Raw genomic sequence first — 17,191 nt, 5'->3', positions numbered from 1 at the left:
TGGTCATCGTCACAGCTGTCCCCTGATTGGAGGATGATGTATAAGCGTGGTCGTGAGTTTTAGCCATGGGTTTTCATGTGACTGAACAGGCCAATTCTCCACCCGCAGATCTTTGATCACGTCCACGAAGTAATGGAACCCGGGGTGCAGGATTTGCTTCCTTTTCTTCCCTTGTCACGAAACTACCATATTTTTCATAATATTATTGTGGGGTATTGTAAAGTAGGCTTATGTTTGTGCGTGTGTGCTTGGTTCTGTCTGTGCGGCTGATTTAATTAGAGTTGGATAGGCTGCAAGATTGAAATTATCAAATGAGTTAGGTATAAAAAGGGTATTTGAAATGCTAATGATTGAGCTAGGGTAAAGTCAGTAGATCAGGTGTGAAAGAAATTTGCATTTTAAGATAAATGGAGAGGCGTTTGGTTTTCAAAGAAACATGATAAAGTTTTACAACTGACAGGATAAATAGGGCAAGGTAATTACGTTTACTTTTCCCAAAAGGAAAAGGGCATATTGACAACATGAAAGATTTTTATAGTATGAGAAAAGTAAATTCCAAAGACATATGGAAACAATGGGATTTACAGATTAAAGAGGAAAGAATATATTTAAAGAAGGATGGAAGGGTTGTATCAGGGGTGGCCGTGTAAGGTCTAAAAGATACACCGTGTGGGACAGACTTGGGGAGGCAGCCTCTGGGCACTTTGCAGAGGTCTGCTGTTCCAGTAACCAAAGGTGTGTTAAAAAGCCGTTGGAATTCGAGTGGGTGTTTGCTGGATGCCTCACTATATTTAAAATCTATTTTGGACTGCTGCCTTAAAGGGAGTGTGTAGTTGGGAGTCAAGTTAATTAGGAATTTTAGAATTTGTTATAATTTTAAGTAACGGTGTAACTGTAATCCTGTGTACGTATTTTTAATTATTTTCTTTTGCTAATAAATGTCTTAATTTAATCTTTTTTAATCTCTAAAGGTGTTAGTGGACTTAATATTTCTGAATTCAATGCACAAACCTTCCTGTAATAAATATACATTGCAAAACCGTTGTGATTGCGTGGCCAAGTTTTCCTTGTGGGTTTAGTCAGCCTGGTAAATATCACCTGCCGTATCATAACACCCTTCTCTGCCACCACTCTGCCTCATCATTAAAGCATCGGGACATGGAGTGTGATGGATAAGTTGTCGCCATTCTGAACAATTGGTAGCCAATTGTCACTAATGTCAATGCTGCCGCACTTCATGGAGCTCTTCAGAGTGACTTTAAAGCATTTTCTTTGTCCTGCCCTGGAACTGCAGCCAATTGAGAGTTGAGAGAACAAGAGGTTGACGGACAGGGTTTGAGAGCGTGAATGTGTGGATGTGGGCCCTACTCCAAACCAGGGTAACTTGAAGCCTCCTCTCTGAGGTATCAGCTGGTCTCCACCTGCTGTGGGAGAGAAAGGGAATGTGAACCTGAACCCTCCTCAACAAGAAAAAGAATAAACAAGGTCGATTTTCCCTCAGAATCGCAGTCCTTATTTCACTACCCGCCTGACAGTGCGGCCCGGGAGGAGAGGAAGGAGGAGGAGGTGCCATCTCCTGAAAATGGCAACGGTGGAATGTCGTCTTCCTCACACTCGATCATCCCAACTCTCACCTCAACAGCCGCGCCCCGAATTTCAAAGGCAACCACTCCCAGGAATAAAATCAATCAAAGACCACCAGTGATTTGGGTGCCTATTGTCCACAACCACCGAGATTGCGGCAGCTGTCGAGGTGCCCACCAAAAATTGACAAGATGGCGGTAGTGCCTGTCGTCATGGGCCACCAGTTCCACTGCCCCCTCCCGCCATCCCCCGTAGACTAGGGGAAATGATGCAGACCACAGATGTCCTCATCACTTTCTATGGAACTACCATTAAGTATGGGCCGCACCATTCTATTTTAGGGATTTTGAGGGGACATCCCAGGGTAGTACAGACTACCCTGGGATCTGAGCTTCCCCTCTGATGGGGCAACATGGTGCAGCCCTGTATCTCCCAACTGAGCTTCAATGGAGAATTGGCTGGACCATCTTTCTTGGAGGGGGTGTGTATGGAAGGGAGAAAATTCACAACTCTGTACACTACCCACTAATCTTTAAAATGAAGGAATGGTTTGTACTACAGATTAAATGTGGTTTTTCAAGCATTGTGTAACATCAGATCCTCAATTGCCTCTCTGAAAGAGGACCCTTATGTTCACCTCTCTTTGTGGGGAACAGATCGCAAATTGTTCAAACATATGAAGGCAATTGTTATATTTCAGAGAGAAGCCATTTGAAAATGCTTTAATCAATCTTCCTATATAAATTCTGGAATTAACAGGCACAGACAAAAAGAGATATGTGATGACTAGATCAGAAATCCTTGGGAGTCAATCTCTTCCACATTAATCGTATGGTTTGGGAAGAATGGGTGAGGGGGCAGGGTCTATTGAGGGACGATTGACAGCTGAACAGGCCAACCAGAAGGTAATGGGTGGGAATGGGTGTGAGCCAATCAGATGAGACAAGGGGTGGAACCTGAGAGGTCATGTGATGCTGATTTAACTGGGGGGAAGGGGCTGGGGTCCATTCAAGGATAATTGACAGCTGACTGGACCAAACAGCATGTAGTGAGCAGAGACCTGTCGGCCAATCAGTTTGGACATAAAAGACAACCTGTACGATATATACAGAACAGCCCACAATTAGTTAATTCACCCTCAAATTTTCACCCATTAATTAAAAAATTTCCAGGAAATACTTATTCCAGTAACCTCTTTCTGCTCTCCATTTATGTTAATTGCAAAGCTGCAGCTTATGAACCATTAGTCTCTTCCTTGGACTGTGTGAACCAAATCATTCTGAAATTCTTGGGGATGATTTTGAGGCCTGCTCCTTAACAAGAATGTGGTAGCAGTGAAAATAGTGGTCAGTGACTTACAGCCGTGTCTATCACTGGGTGACCTGAGTCAGGCACTTGGGCTTTCTAATATGAAAATGGGGGTTCTACCATGCACATAAGACCTCATTTTCCATTTTAGCACAGTTCTGGGCATACTCTATGCATCTCTCTGCAGTTTCAGGGGACGGTCCAGCCAAAGGAGACAAAGTTTTAATTTACTGTGTGGGGTCGATAGGAGTAGACGTGTTTCTCCTGGCTGCAGATAAACAACCTAGGCCGCTGCCACACCAGGTTCCCCACCTTCCCTTTCATACCAAGCTTCCCCACAACACCCCAAACCCATCGTCTGATGGGCCGAGAGCAACAGACATTTTCACGGACATTTTCTTTATTCTTTCATGGGATGTGAGCTTCACTGGCTAGGCCATCATTTGTTTCCCATCCCTAATTGCCCTTGAGAAGGTGGTGGTGAGCTGCCTCCGTCAACTTCTATGTATTCATTCAAGGGATGTGGGCTTCGCTGGCTAGGCCAGCATTTATTGGCCATCCCTAATTGCCCTTCAGAAGGTGGTGGTGAGTTGTATTCTTGAACTGCTGCAGTCCACATGGTGAAGGCACGCCCAGAATACTGTTAGGGAGGGAGTTCCAGGATTTTGATCCAGTGACAGTGCAGGAATCATGATACAGTTCCAAGACAGGATGGTTTGTGGCTTGCAGGGTAACTTGCTTGCTTTCCATCTGCAGCCTGCCAATCAGAAAGGGGCTGGGCCATTCATGGGAATTTTGGCAGCTGCCCATAACACCATTCAAGGAAAAGAATCTGCCCTCATGTGTGAGTGTAAGGCCAGAAATCCAGGAGTACTACTGAATTCTGAAAGGATTTTTCATCCTATGCCCTTACTTCACTGAAGACAGGACTCTAAGTCCATCAGGAATAAAACAGTTCTGATTGGCTACAACAGGAAAGGGCAATTGTTCTAATACAAGAATACCAGCGGATAAGCAAAAGAAGTAGGAACAGTTCATTCGGTCCATCAAGTCCAATCCGTCATTCTATCAAGAGTACGGCTCATCCTCAGGAGGGGCAGTCTCTCACCATCTACCCTAGCAATGCCATGGCATACAAGGCTATGCTGGAAAATTGGATTAGAATAGTTAGGTATTTGTTTGACCGGTGCAGACTCGATGGGCTGAGGGCCTTTTTCTGTGCTGTAGACCTCTATGACTATGGCAATCCCGCTAAGAATTTTATATGATTCAATGAGATCACCTCTCTAAATTCTTGTTGTGAAAGCCTCTATACAAATGCAATTTCTTTCTTTTTTCAAGTTGCAATGAGTTGGAGAGGCAAATTCCAGCTATGTTATCAATGCCATTGTATTTAGCAGGAAAGAACTCGTATTTCTATGACTCCTGAAGCACTTTACAACCAATGTTACTCTTTTGAAGTGTAGTCACTACTGTGAAGTGCAGCCAATTTGTGCACATGAAGATCCCACTAACAGCAATGTGATAATGACCTGATCATCTGCTGCTGTGATGCGGGTGACTGAGGGATAAATATTGGTGCCGAGACACCAGGGAGAAATAAATAAAAACAAAACAAAATGCTCAGTAGGTCAGGCAGCATATGTGGAGAGAAAGAGAGCTGACGTTTCAGGTCAAGGTGACCTTCAGTCAGAGCTAAAAAAAAAGACAGAAAGGTTTTGAGCCAGCGGTGCAGGAAGAACAAAAAACCGAAGCTCTTTGATAGGGTGGAGGACAGGGGAGATTAAATTCCAAAAGATTTCATGGTCGTCGATGTCGACTGTCCCGCGACTGGAGGATGGTATCGACTCAGGGTTGCGAGTTTCCGCCGTGGATCTTCATGTGACTGAACAAGCCGATTCTCCACCCTCAGATCTCCGGGCACTTGCGGGGGGCAGGGCGTCCCGTGAGAGAGTGGCGTGCGGAGGGAGGCATTTGGTTCCTTTCCTTCCATTGGTCTACCTCATCATTAACGTGCTGGGGTATGAAGCGCGATGCAGCTCGACGGAGAAGTTGTTGCCCTTTTGAACGACCGGCAGCCAGTTGTTCCCCCGTCGTTGACGTCGATGCTGCCGGGCTTCAAGGAGAGCTTCAGAGTGTCTTTGAGGTGTTTTCTTTGTCCTCCCTTGGAAAGGTGGCCATTTGAGAATTGGGGGGGAGGGGGGGGGGGGGGGGAGGAAGAGGTTGGCAGGCAGGGTTTGTGGGTGTGTGTACATACATGTGGTGCCTACTCCAAAACCAGGGCCACTTGAAGCCTCCTCTCTGAGGTACCGCCCGGTTTCCACCTAGTGTGGGAGAAAAAGGGGATTGGAAACCCAAATTTACCCCCTCCTCACCAAGAAAAAGAATAAACAGAATAGGTTTTTCCCTCAGAAGCGCGGTCCTGATTTCACTGCCTACCTGTCGGTGCGACCCTGGGGCGGGAGAGAGAGAGAGAGAGGGCGAAGGAAAGAGGCGCCATCTCCTCAAAATGGCGGGGATGGGTTGTCGGCTCCCTCACGCTCGGCCATTCCAGCCGCCAGCAGTCGGCGACCCAAATCTCGACGGCAAACGCTCCCAGGGACTAAAGCGAATCAGACACCACCGAGGTGCCCGTGATTTGGGCCCCCGAACTCCACAACCACCGAGATTGCGGCGGCTGATATCGAGTCGCCCGCCCAAAAGCACCAAGATGGCGGCGGCGGCGCCTCTCCTCGTGCACCACCTGATTCTATGTTCGCCCGCGTGCCCCCCCCCCCCCCCCAGTACTCCAGAGGAGATGGTACAGCCCGCCGACGTCCCTGTTACGCTCTGCGGATCTTCCATGGAGAACGGGCCCCACCATTCTCTTTTAGGAGTATTGAGGCGACTTCGCACGTCTCTGGTCAACCCCGGGATCTGATCCTCCCCACCTGTCGGGGTAACATGGTGCAGCCCTGTTTCTCCCTATTGCGCTTCAATGGAGAATGGGCTCGACCATCATTTTTGGGGGGGGTGTGTATGGAAGGGAGAAAGTTCACACCTTTCTGCACTGCCCATTATGCTTTAACAGGAAGGAATGGTTTACATTACCGATTAAATGTGGTTTTTCAAGCATCGTTCGAAGAAAAAAATTGTCCTCATGTGTGGTTGTAAATCCAGAAATCCAAGAGTACTACTGAACTCTGAAAGGTTCTTTCATCCTATGCCTTTACTTCATTGAAGGCAGGACCCTCAGTCCAACTTGAACAAAACAGTTCTGACTGCCCACAGCAGAATAGAACAATTCCTGTAATACAATAACATCAGCAAATAAGAAATAGAAGCAGGGGCAGCTCATTCAGTCCCTCAAGTCTGCTCCACTATTCAGTAAGAGTATGGCTCAGTTCCAGGGGTGACAGTCTCTCACCATCCATCCTGGCAATCCCTCTTAAGAATTTTATATGTTTCAAAGAGGTAAACTCTCTCGCTGTGGAAGGCTCTATAGAAATGCCATTTCTTTCTTTTATTCGAGTCGGAATGAGGAGCTGGAGGCACACCAAGATCTCACGACCAGCAATGTGATAATGACCAGATCACCTGTTTCTGTGTTGTTGGTTGAGGGGTAAACTTTGGCCCTAAGACACCAGAGCAACATGGTGCAGCCCTATTTCTCTCTATTGAGCTTCAGTGGAGAATGAGCTCGACCACATTTTTGTGGAGTGGATGGTTTAGGGAAGGAAGAAAATTCACTCCTCTATAGGGTACCCAATTTCCCTTAACAGGAAAGAAAGGTTTAAATTAGGTTAAATGTTGATTTTTCAAGGATTGTGTAACATCAGATCCTCAATTGCCTTTTTGAAAGGGGACCCTTATGTTCACCTCTTGGTGGGAAATTGTTCAAATATTTGGGGGGAATTGTTATATTTCAGAGAGAAGTAATTTGAAGATGTTTTAATCAATCTTCCTGCATAAATGCTGAAATTAACAGGAACAAATAAAAAAGAAAAATGTTTCACGACTAGGTCAGAGATCATAAGGCATCAAACTCTTCCCTTTCAATCTGATGGCCGAAGAAGTGAGGGGGAGGGGCAGGTCTAGGAATGGGTGATTGATGGCCAAACAGACCAACCAAAAAGTCATAGGCGGGTAAAAGTAAAATACTGCGGATGCTGGAAATCTGAAACAAAAACAGAAAATGCTGGAAAAACTCAGCATCTGTGGAGAAAGAAAAACAAAATTATCATTTCAAGTCCGCATGACCCTTCTTTAGAGCTGAAGAGAAGTGGAAATGTGATGAAATTTATACTGTTTAAGGTGGGGTGGGGCAGGTGGAGCTGGACAGAAGGCCAGCGATAGGTGGGGACAAAGGAGGGATTGACAAAGATGTCATGAACTGAAGGACAAAGGGATTGTTACTGGCAGTGGTTAGTGCTAAAAAAGGTGCTAATAGTGGCGTAAAGGTAAGAAAGCAGAATGTGATTATAGCATAACAAGGGTAGCATTGTGTGAAAGAACAACATGGAACAAGCACTTTACAGCCTTCCGGGCTGAATATTGAGTTCAACAACTTTAGATCATGAACTCTCTCCTCCATCCCCACCCCCTTTCCAATCCCCCTTTTTTCCAATAATTTATATAGATTTTTCTTTTCCCACCTATTTCCATTATTTTTAAATGTATTTCCATCCATTGTTTTATCTCTACCATTTAGCCTATTTCAATCCCTTCCCCCCACCCCACCCCCACTAGGGCTATCTGTACCCTGCTCGCCCTGCTTTCTACCCTTAATGTCACCTATTGGCACGTTTATTAGCTAATATCACCACCGTCAACACCTCTTTGTCCTTTTGTCTATGACATCTTTTGGCAATCTCCACCTATCACTGGCCCTCTATCCAGCTCTACTTGTCCCACCACCCCCCCCCCTTAAACCAGCTTATATTTCACCTCTCTTCTAATTTTTCCTTAGCTCTGTTGAAGAGTCATACGGGCTCGAAACGTTAACTGTGTTCCTCTCCGCAGATGCTGTCAGATCTGCTGAGTTTTTCCAGGTATTTTTGTTTTTGTTTTGGAACAAGTAACAGATGGCCCTGTAGGGGATGGGGTAACCAGTGGTGGAGAGGGGGGGGGGGGGGAGGGATCAAAAATAGGATTTTTAAAAAAGGGGAGAAAACTACGGATAAATGAATAAAAATATAAATGTGGATAAAAACTAAAAACGAACGTAGAAGAAAGGGGATTGAAAAAGGCGGTGAGGATGGAGGAGAGAGTTCATGGTCTGAAGTTGTTGAACCCAATGAACGCAAAGCGGTCACCCAGTCTGCGTTGGGTCTCTCCAGTGTAGAGGAAAACGCATGGGGAGCAGCGAATGCAGTAGGCTAAATTGAGGGAAGTGCAAGTGAAATGCTGCTTCACTTGAAAGGAGTGTTTGGGCCCTTGGACGTGAGGAGGGGGGAAGTAAAGGGGCAGGTGTTGCACCTTCTGCGGTTGCATGGGAAGGTGCTGTGGGAGGGGGTTGAGGTGTAGGGGGTGATGGAGGAGTGGACCACGGTGTCCCAGGGGGAACGGTCCCTAAGGAACCATAGGTGGGTGGGTGGCTGGGGGTTGGTGGGGGGGGCGGGGATTGGGTGTTGGCCAATCATATGGGACAAAGGGGGGGTCGGGAACTTGATGGGTCATGTGACACCTCTTTTTCCGGCGACCGCCGAGGAGCGAAGCCTATTGAAGGATGATTGACGGCTCCATAGACCAATCGGATTGGAAAAAAAAGAACTGCCAGCCAATTAACTGAAAGAAGGGGCGGACGCTGGAGGTCATGTGTCGCAGTTTCGCCGCGAAGGGGAGGGACTGTGCCCAATGGTTGATGACCGCGTGGACCAATCAGATAGAAAGGGGTGGACCTATCAGCCAATCATCTGGGCTAAGGGGCGGGACATGCGTGAGGAGGGGAGGTGAGGCGGTCATGTGACGCTGGCTTTATTGACAGTTGGAGGAAGGGGACGGGTGTCGATTGAGGGATGATGGACGGATGGATGGACCAATCAGATGACAGTCGCACCCGTATCAGCCAATGAAATGGGACATGGGGCGGATCCTGTGACGCGGTTTGACAGGCGGCGGCGGCGGCGGCGGTCGGAGCGGCTCCGGGGTCTGTCTCTATGGTGAGTTCAGCCGGTGGGAGCGTGAGGGGGTCAGGAAGCGGGTATTAACTCACCGGATCCGGGCGATTTATTTCCTCTTGCCGTCCGGGAGCATCGCCGAAGCTGTGCTTCCAAGTCGTTGAGCCACCAGACCCTTCAATCTTCGGCGTTTCCTGGGAGACGCAGCCCGGGAGGTCATAGGTCATGAGCCTGGTGCCCTTTTAAGTTAAGCCACGATCACCGGCGAAACCAAACTGCTTTAAATTCCCACATTGCAATTAATCTGCGTTGCATTGATTAATTTGCACTGGATTTTGTTGTGCATTGATTGCATTTCATGTTTTTGCAAAATGGTCATTGCACCTTCCTCAGGCGCAACCTGCTGTTTTGTGGCCTCCACTTCTCTTTGCAAAATGAGGAAAGGGGTGAGGGGTGGGTGGGTGTCATTTGGAAAGTTGAGGACAGGTAAAGGATTTGGTGTCTACCTTGGTTGAATGGGTAGCGCACACACTCTCTCTCTCTTCCACTCACCCCCTGAGTAATGCAGAAAGATCAATAACCAGGAGCATAGATTTAAAGGAATTGACAGCAGAAGTCGAAGGGAGTTTGAAGGGGCAATTTCTTTTGCCCAGAGGGTGGTGGGGGGGGTGGTCTGGAGCTCACTGCCGGAAAGCATGGTAGAGGCAGAAACCCTCGTCGTGTTTTGAAAGGGACTGGGCTGTGCATTTGAATTTTTCAAATGTATTCTTTGGTGGGATGCGGGTGTCGCTGGCAAGGCCAGCATTTGTTGCCCATCCCTAATTGCCCCTGAACTGAGTGGCTTGTTAGACCATTTCAGAGGGCACTTAAGAGTCAACCGCATTGCTGTGGGTCTGGAGTCACGTGTGAGCCAGACCGGGTAAGGACAGCAGATTTCCTTCCCTAAAGGGCATGAGTGAACCAGATGGGTCTTTACAACAATTGATGATAGTTTCATGGTCACTATTACTGAGGCTAGCTTTTGTTAAACAAAAAGCTACCAGTGCTACCCATTGACCTTTATATTCCAGATTTACTTAAATTCCACCAGCTGCTATTAACCTGGGCCTCTGGATTACTAGTCCAGTGACATTCCCACTGCGCCACCATCTCCTCTTGAAGTGCTGTAACCTAGAGGGTGAGAGACCAAGAGCTAGAAAGTGGGATTAGACAATCCTTGAAACCTACCTCTGACCAAGATATTGGAAATCTGTCCTAAAATCTCTTCATGTGGCTCCGTGACATATTTTTGTTTTATAATGTTCTGGTGAAGCTCTGGGATGATTAGTTACGTTAAAGCTGCTGTAAATGTCTGTTAGTCTCTGTAAGAGCATGGGCGTTCTCCTTAGTGCCCTGGACAATATGTCAAAACCAGCATCACTGAACCAGATGACCAGGTCGATATCCTGTTGTGGGAGCTTGCTGTGCACAAATTGGCTGCGGCGATGCCTACATAACAACGCTGACCACGTTTCAAAAAATACATAATTGGCTGTGAAGCGCTGTGGGACATCCAAATTCACAAAGGAGTCACAAGGATGATACCAGGACAGAGAGAGCATTTACTGATCCGGATCAGGTGGTACCAGAACAGAGAGAGCATTGACTGATCCGGATTGGGTGAAACCAGAACAGAGAGAGCATTGACTGATCCGGATTGGATGATACCAGAACAGAGAGAGCATTGACTGATCCGGATTGGGTGATACCAGAACAGAGAGAGCATTTACTGATCCAGATCGGGTGGTACCAGAACAGAGAGAGCATTTACTGATCCGGATTGGGTGATACCAGAACAGGGAGAGCATTTACTGATCTGGATTGGGTGATACCAGAACGGACAGAGCATTGGCTGATCCGGATTGGTGTAATGGTCTGTTTAGTGAAGTGAGGCTGATGGGTGACCAAGTGGATAATGTTAAGGTTATCACAGGTTTGACAAGGCAAAGATGTCTCCACATGTGGGCAAGTCCAAAACTGGGAGCCATAAATATAAGAGTCGTTAATAAATCCAAACGGGAAATTCAGGAGAAACTTCTTTACCCAGAGAGTGGTGAGGATGTGGAACTTGCTACTACAGGGAGCAGTTGAGGTGAATAGTACATTTAAGGGGAAGCTGGATAAACACATGAGGGAGAAAGGAATAAAGGGATATGCTGGTGGGGTGAGATGAAGACGGGGTGGGAGGAAGCTCATGTGGAGCATAAAGACCAACACGGAGCAGAGGGGCCGAATGGCCTGTTGTATTTTCTATGTAAGTTGCTGATCGCAGGCTGAGCTTTGTGGTTTCCCTTTGCACTCTAAGGCCCGAATGTGGCTGGTGCTTTGCGGTGTCCGCTGATCACATTAGCAGCTTGTAACCCAGGCCTTTTATGTTGTTTCTCCTTATCATTTTCTTGTTGTAACCAGGCTTCCGCTTTGACTCAAGGGTTGGAGAGAATCCCAGACCAGCTGGGCTACCTGGTCATTAGTGAAGATGGAGTGTTGTCTGTAAGTATGACGGGTGGCACAGATATTTCAAAGAACAAAGTAAAGGGGGTTCCTGAAGCTCAGGAAGAGAAGTTTAAAGTAAGACTGAATATCCCCAAAGGCTGAGGTGCCTGCTGCATGTCTCCCTTTCAACCCGGAAGGGGGCATCTTGCACTTTAGAGGTCACGAGCCACGAGGTGGTCGGTGAGGCAACATAAATGCAGGTGGTCTCCCTGCCAAAGGGGTGTCTCTTTTTTCTGGCTAACGACACTGAACAGCTCTGCTCTTGCAGTCTCTCCCTGCTGTGTGAACCTTGCCTGGCTGTCATAGAATCATGCAGTACAGGTGGAGACCATCTGTGCAAGAGCTGGCCATTTAGTTGCGTTCCCCCCACCACCCACCTCCCCGCCCCCACTTTATCCAAACACCACATTTTTTTTCCTTTTCAAATATTTATCCATTCTCCCTTTGAAAGTTCCTGTTGAATCTGCTTCCACTGCCCTTTCAGGCAGAGCTTTCAGATCACTGCAACTCGCTGCGTTAAACAAAACCTCTCGATTTCCTTCCTCTTTATGTTAAATTTGTGTCCCCTCCTACAAGGGAAATCTCGGCAGCCTCAGCTACCACAGTGGTGGCCTCAGCTTATCGTCGCATCCGAAAGACGGCACCTCCGAAAGTGTGGCACCCCCTCAGTACTGCACTGGGGGAGTGACAGCCTAGACTTTGGTGCTCAAGTCTCTGGGGTGGGGGCCTTGAACCCACGGCCTTTGGATTCAGAGGCCGAGGGAGTGCTACCCACCGAGTCACGGGCGCCGTGGTGCTGATTACCATCCAGGCTTCAGTGCCAAGGCAGCAGGCCTGTTTACTTGCCCTGTTGTTGTGTAATGCTCATCCTTTGATATAGTCGGCAGGTGAGCTGGAGAACGACGAACATGCTGCTGGGGTGATCATGCGCATGATGCAGACCGCCGTCAAACTCTGCATGAATGGCAGCAGCGAGCCTTTCTTCAAGAGGATGTCTGGTAAGCCAACACGCGTCCCACTCCTACAGCCAGGCTCATCCATGTGTCTTGACATGGTGCTGTACCTGTCAGACGCGACTGTCTATTGGAGTTAAATCTGTGCAAGGAGCGGTTGAGGTGAATAGTATAGATACCTTTAAGGGGAAGCTGGATAGACACATGAGGGAGAAAGGATCTGCTGATGGGGAGAGATGAAATAGGGTGGGAGGAGGCTAGTGTGGACTGGCCTGTTTCTGTCCTGTAAAAAATCTGTGTGGTGTCTCTGGGTGGGGGTGAAGGAGAGAGCACATTAGAACAGTAAAACAGGATCTACACACAAGGTTGGTGTCAGCCAACCTGCTATTTTGGCAGCAGCCTCCATTCCCAAACTGCATCCTTTAGTGATTATAGGAACCTGAGGCAGCTATTCAGCCTCTCAAGCCGGTTCTCCTATTCAATAAGATCATGGCTGATCTGTACCTTAACTCCATCTACTCGCCTGGGCTCCATAACCCTTAATGTAACACAAACAAAATCTATCAAACTCAGCTTTAAAATTTTCAGTTGACCCCTGTCCCCATCCCATCTCACGGATTTTGAGTTTTTTTGGGGGGAGAGAGTTCCAAATTTCCACTCCCCTTTGTATGAAGAAGTGCTCCCTGACATCACCCTAAAACAGCCTGGCTCTTAGTTTTAAGGTCCTGTGTCCTTGTTCTGGTCTCCCCTCAGAGGAAACACCCTAAGCACCGTAACCATCTTGAACAAGGAGCAGGCATTACAGCCAAAAGCTGATGAGAAATTGGTGCTGTGTGTTGACAACTCCGTTCTCTGCTGGAGCAGAGGGAGGCAGAACCAAGTCTCTATCCCCACTCCTGTGGTGTAGAGATGCTAAGCAGAGCTCACAGGCCTCCCCATTGCCGTAAATGGAAAGAGAGATTTGCATTCCTATAGCGCCTCCCGAGACCTCGGCTAATACTCCAGTACCGAGGGGGTGCAGCATTGTCAGAGGTGCTGCCTTTCAGGCAGGATGTTAGACCGTTTACTTGTTTGACTTAGTGGACCACTATCCAAAGCACTTTACAGCTTTGTAGTGTCATCGCTATTTTAATGCAGGAGACGTGGCACACAGCAAGCTCCCACAAACAGCAACGTGCCAATGACCAGCTAGCCTGTGTTAGGGATAGATATTGGCCCCAGGACACTGGGGATGAACTCCTCTGCTATTTGAATGGTGCAGTGGTCCACCAGGTCAAACAAGTAAACGGTCTAACGTCCTGTCTGAAAGGCAGCACCTCTGACAATGCTGCACTCCCTCGCTACTGGAGTATTAGCCGAGTTTGAGCCCAGTCTCTGGAGCGGGCTTTGATCACCATGATCTTTGACGCAGGTGGGGGACGCGAGCGTTCAGCCACAGCTAACAATCGGCAGCATTGATTGGTTCATTAACGTCCTTTCAGATCGTTGTTCTTCTCTTATCGTGAGTTATATAACTGACTTCAGTTCACACCTTACATGGTTAACTCCTGAAATGTCCTCCAGAGCGGCCTAGCAAGCCACTTGGTTGTATCAATGTGCTGCACAGAAGGCGGACCCCACCCTTTCCCCACCCAGTACCCACGCTGGGGTACCAAACGCTGACCTTGCCTGTGACTCCAGCGTCCTGAGGATGAACAATAGAGAAAGAAACAGATGGATAAGTCGGGTGGATTTGGTGGATCGATTTTTTGTTTTTCTCTATTGGGTGCAGAGATGAAAGGAATAAGAAGGAAATTGGCATTGTGTAACAATTGAGAAATGACACAAGTGGTTAATGGTCGATGCTCAGCACAGAAGGAGGCCATTTGGACCGTTGAATCCATGCTGGCTCTCTGTGGAGCAATCGTGGCTGACGCAGGAACTGCTTAATGTCTGTTCAGAAGACTGAGCGTTGGGCCCTGAAAAGACCCGATGGTAAATTGTATAGAAAAGATAAATCAGCAACTCTCCAGGTGAAACTATTTAAGATGGGTTGTGACGGGGGCGGGGGGAGATGGTACTAGTTAACTAGTAATCCAGGCCTTAAATGGTAACTGTGATTAATGTGAAGACACAGCAATGATGGGAAGTGGTAACTTGATGGATGGACTGGTTGCGGAACATAGGAAATAGGGACAAGTTGGCCATTCAGCCCTTCAAGCCTGTCTAGCCATTCAGCTAGCTTGTGGTTGATCCTCTACCTCGAAGCCATTTTCCCACATTATCCCCATATCCCTTGATATCTTTTAATACCTAGAAATCTATCAATCCCCCCTCTTGAACATGTTCAATGACTAAACCTCCACAGCCTTCTGGGGTAGAGAATTCCAAAGGTTCACCACCCTCCAAGTGAAGAAATTCCTCCTCATCTCAGTCCTAAATGGTCTAGCCCCTTTTCTGAGACTGTGTCCCCCCGGTTCTAGATCCCCCAGCCAGTGGGAGCATCCACCCTGTCAAGCCCTGTAAGAATTTGTACACTTCGATGAGATCACCTCTTGTCCTTCTAAACTCTAGAGAATACAGACCCAGCCTCCTCAATCTCTCCTCACGGGATAATTCTGCCATCTCAGGGATCAGTTTGGTGAACCTTTGTGGCACTTCCTCTACTAATATATCATTCTTAGGTCGGGAGACCAAAATGGCACTCCGTGCTCCAGATGTGGCCTCACCAAGGCTCTATAGAACTTCCACAAGACTTCTTTACTCCAGTACTCGGGCTTTAGAATTAACTCCCCTCACTTGTATTGATTTTGTGCTCTCTGTATCTGTAGTATTATTGTTAACCTTATCCTGAGGTACTTTTGGGGAAATGTTGTTTAAAAGTTGTGTTAATTACACATTGCACAGCCGCTAGTGTCACTAACCGCGGCGAGTGGGGTTGAGTGAGTGGCTGGGATGAGTAGGGTCAACAGCTGGGAATGAACTCTAATGGGATTCTGTCACTTGCAGTGGTATTCGGGGAACACACGTACATGGCCACGATCTCTGGACAGAAGGTGTTTGTGGTAAAAAGGCACAATAACCCTCACGAGGCAGTTGAAGTGTAACTCGGTATCGGAGAGAGATGAAGCTGCCTTCGTTCCTAATGGTGTGGATCACACCACCAAGAGGACTTTTCACACAGACCCATTTCCATCAGTAAACTGAATCTTCTGCTTAGGAACAGCCAAATTTTCTTTGCTGCCTCCTGACTTGTTCCTTCGACAGAACGTCTGGCTTCCTCCAGCCCGATCTCTCGATGGCTGTGACTCCTCTGCAATGTTTGACAATCATTTTCCCGTCGCATGCGCACACACACACAAAAAAAAATGCTGAGACTATGAAGCTGTTAGACTTAATTCCACCCCCCACCACCCTCAACTTTTTCATTAACCAGTGAAAAGATAACTTCAACATGCATTAGTCTAAATATCACCAGACTCTCTCTCTCGATGCTATGTATATTAATGGAATGGAGGAGATGGGGAGAGACCGGTAGAAATTCAGATGCTACTGTACTGTGGAATCCATCATTACTTCTCTGCTTGTAACTTGCATCATATCAGTTAACTGTAGAGTCACAATAAAGTTTTGTTATACACACTCTACTGTTGCCTTCTCTTCCAACCTGTAGTCGATGTGGGGGAAGCTACTGTTTTGCTAGGCTTATCTAACAAGGCTGATAATTGCAAATTCACATCCCTGTGGCCTCTACCACCTAGAAGGACAAGGGCAGCAGGTGCAGGGGAACACCACCACCTGCAAATGCCCCTTCAAGCCACACACCATCCTGACTGGGAAATAGGTTGGCCGTTACTTCGTTATTGTTGGGTCAAAAATCCCAGAATTCGCTCCCTGGCAGCACCTTCACCACACAATGTGCATCAGTTCAAGAAGGTGGCTCACCACCTTCTCAAAGGCAAGAAGAGATTTGACTTGTGTTTTGTAAATGGCGGACAGGCTTTGGGGAGTCAGGAGGTGAGTTACTCGCTGCAGGATTCCCACCTCTGACCTGCTCTTGTAGCCACGGTATTTACGTGGCTGGTGTAAATAAATTCCTGGTCAATGGTGACCCTTATGATAAATCTCACTTCAAAAAAATCTGGGGCATTAAGTCAGTGATTGCTTGGCTTGTACCAGCCCATGGATCCAGGATCACAAACCTAATCCAACGTTTTGCTCCAAGTGTTTGTCTCTAAAACACTAACAGTGAAGGGATGTAGGTCTGCGGTTGCACAGTAAGCTGATTTCAGTCCAAACACTTTGGGTAGTTACTAAGTTGGGTGGAGGGCGGGGGTGCAGTAGGGTAGAGGTGCGCAGACAACCAGAAGGGGTAAAGAACTATGGCTGATCGCTCTACTGAATGACCTCCTGACACGGATTGACCAGATGTCTTTGCGTATATGCACTCTGCTCACACGGTGTCTACCAGCAAGTTGCCGTTTCCCAGTACTGGTTTGTGCCTTGTGCGTAATGGCAGCATCACCCTTGCTACTTGCAGCTGGGAGAACTGTGCCTTTTTTTTTGCCACTGGCCTACTTCCTCCACTGGGTCGCAAACCGTACCCCCCAGCCCCAAACCCCCCCTTCCTGAGCTGCAGTTCCTACTTCTGTCTGATGCTCCCTCATCAGTCCCCATATCGCCTCCAATTTACAGACACTCCTGAGTTCCCAGCTCTCGCTTTTACTCCTGGAGCTT

General features: G+C 47.5%; 1 protein-coding gene across 1 annotated transcript; it reads left to right on the top strand.

Moving 5' to 3' along the window:
• The first annotated feature begins 8,948 nt into the window (after positions 1-8,948).
• Positions 8,949-16,096, top strand: lamtor4 (late endosomal/lysosomal adaptor, MAPK and MTOR activator 4). The gene is made up of 4 exons (XM_078533844.1): positions 8,949-9,032; positions 11,439-11,519; positions 12,403-12,520; positions 15,464-16,096. The coding sequence occupies exons 1-4, from the start codon at positions 9,030-9,032 to the stop codon at positions 15,559-15,561; spliced, it is 300 nt and encodes a 99-aa protein (XP_078389970.1). The 5' UTR covers positions 8,949-9,029; the 3' UTR covers positions 15,562-16,096.
• Positions 16,097-17,191: the final 1,095 nt, after the last annotated feature.

Source organism: Cetorhinus maximus, chromosome 34 (assembly GCF_964194155.1).
Source record: "Cetorhinus maximus chromosome 34, sCetMax3.hap1.1, whole genome shotgun sequence".
Lineage (NCBI taxonomy): Eukaryota > Metazoa > Chordata > Chondrichthyes > Lamniformes > Cetorhinidae > Cetorhinus > Cetorhinus maximus.
The sequence above is the reverse complement of the archived record's forward strand: the minus strand, read 5'-3'. Positions and strand labels throughout refer to the sequence as shown.

Excerpts from the sequence above, each read along its gene's own strand:
- lamtor4 (XM_078533844.1), top strand. Across the intron at positions 11,520-12,402 it reads GTGAAGATGGAGTGTTGTCT|TCGGCAGGTGAGCTGGAGAA; the intron begins GTAAGTATGACG and ends CCTTTGATATAG. Across the intron at positions 12,521-15,463 it reads TTTCTTCAAGAGGATGTCTG|TGGTATTCGGGGAACACACG; the intron begins GTAAGCCAACAC and ends TGTCACTTGCAG.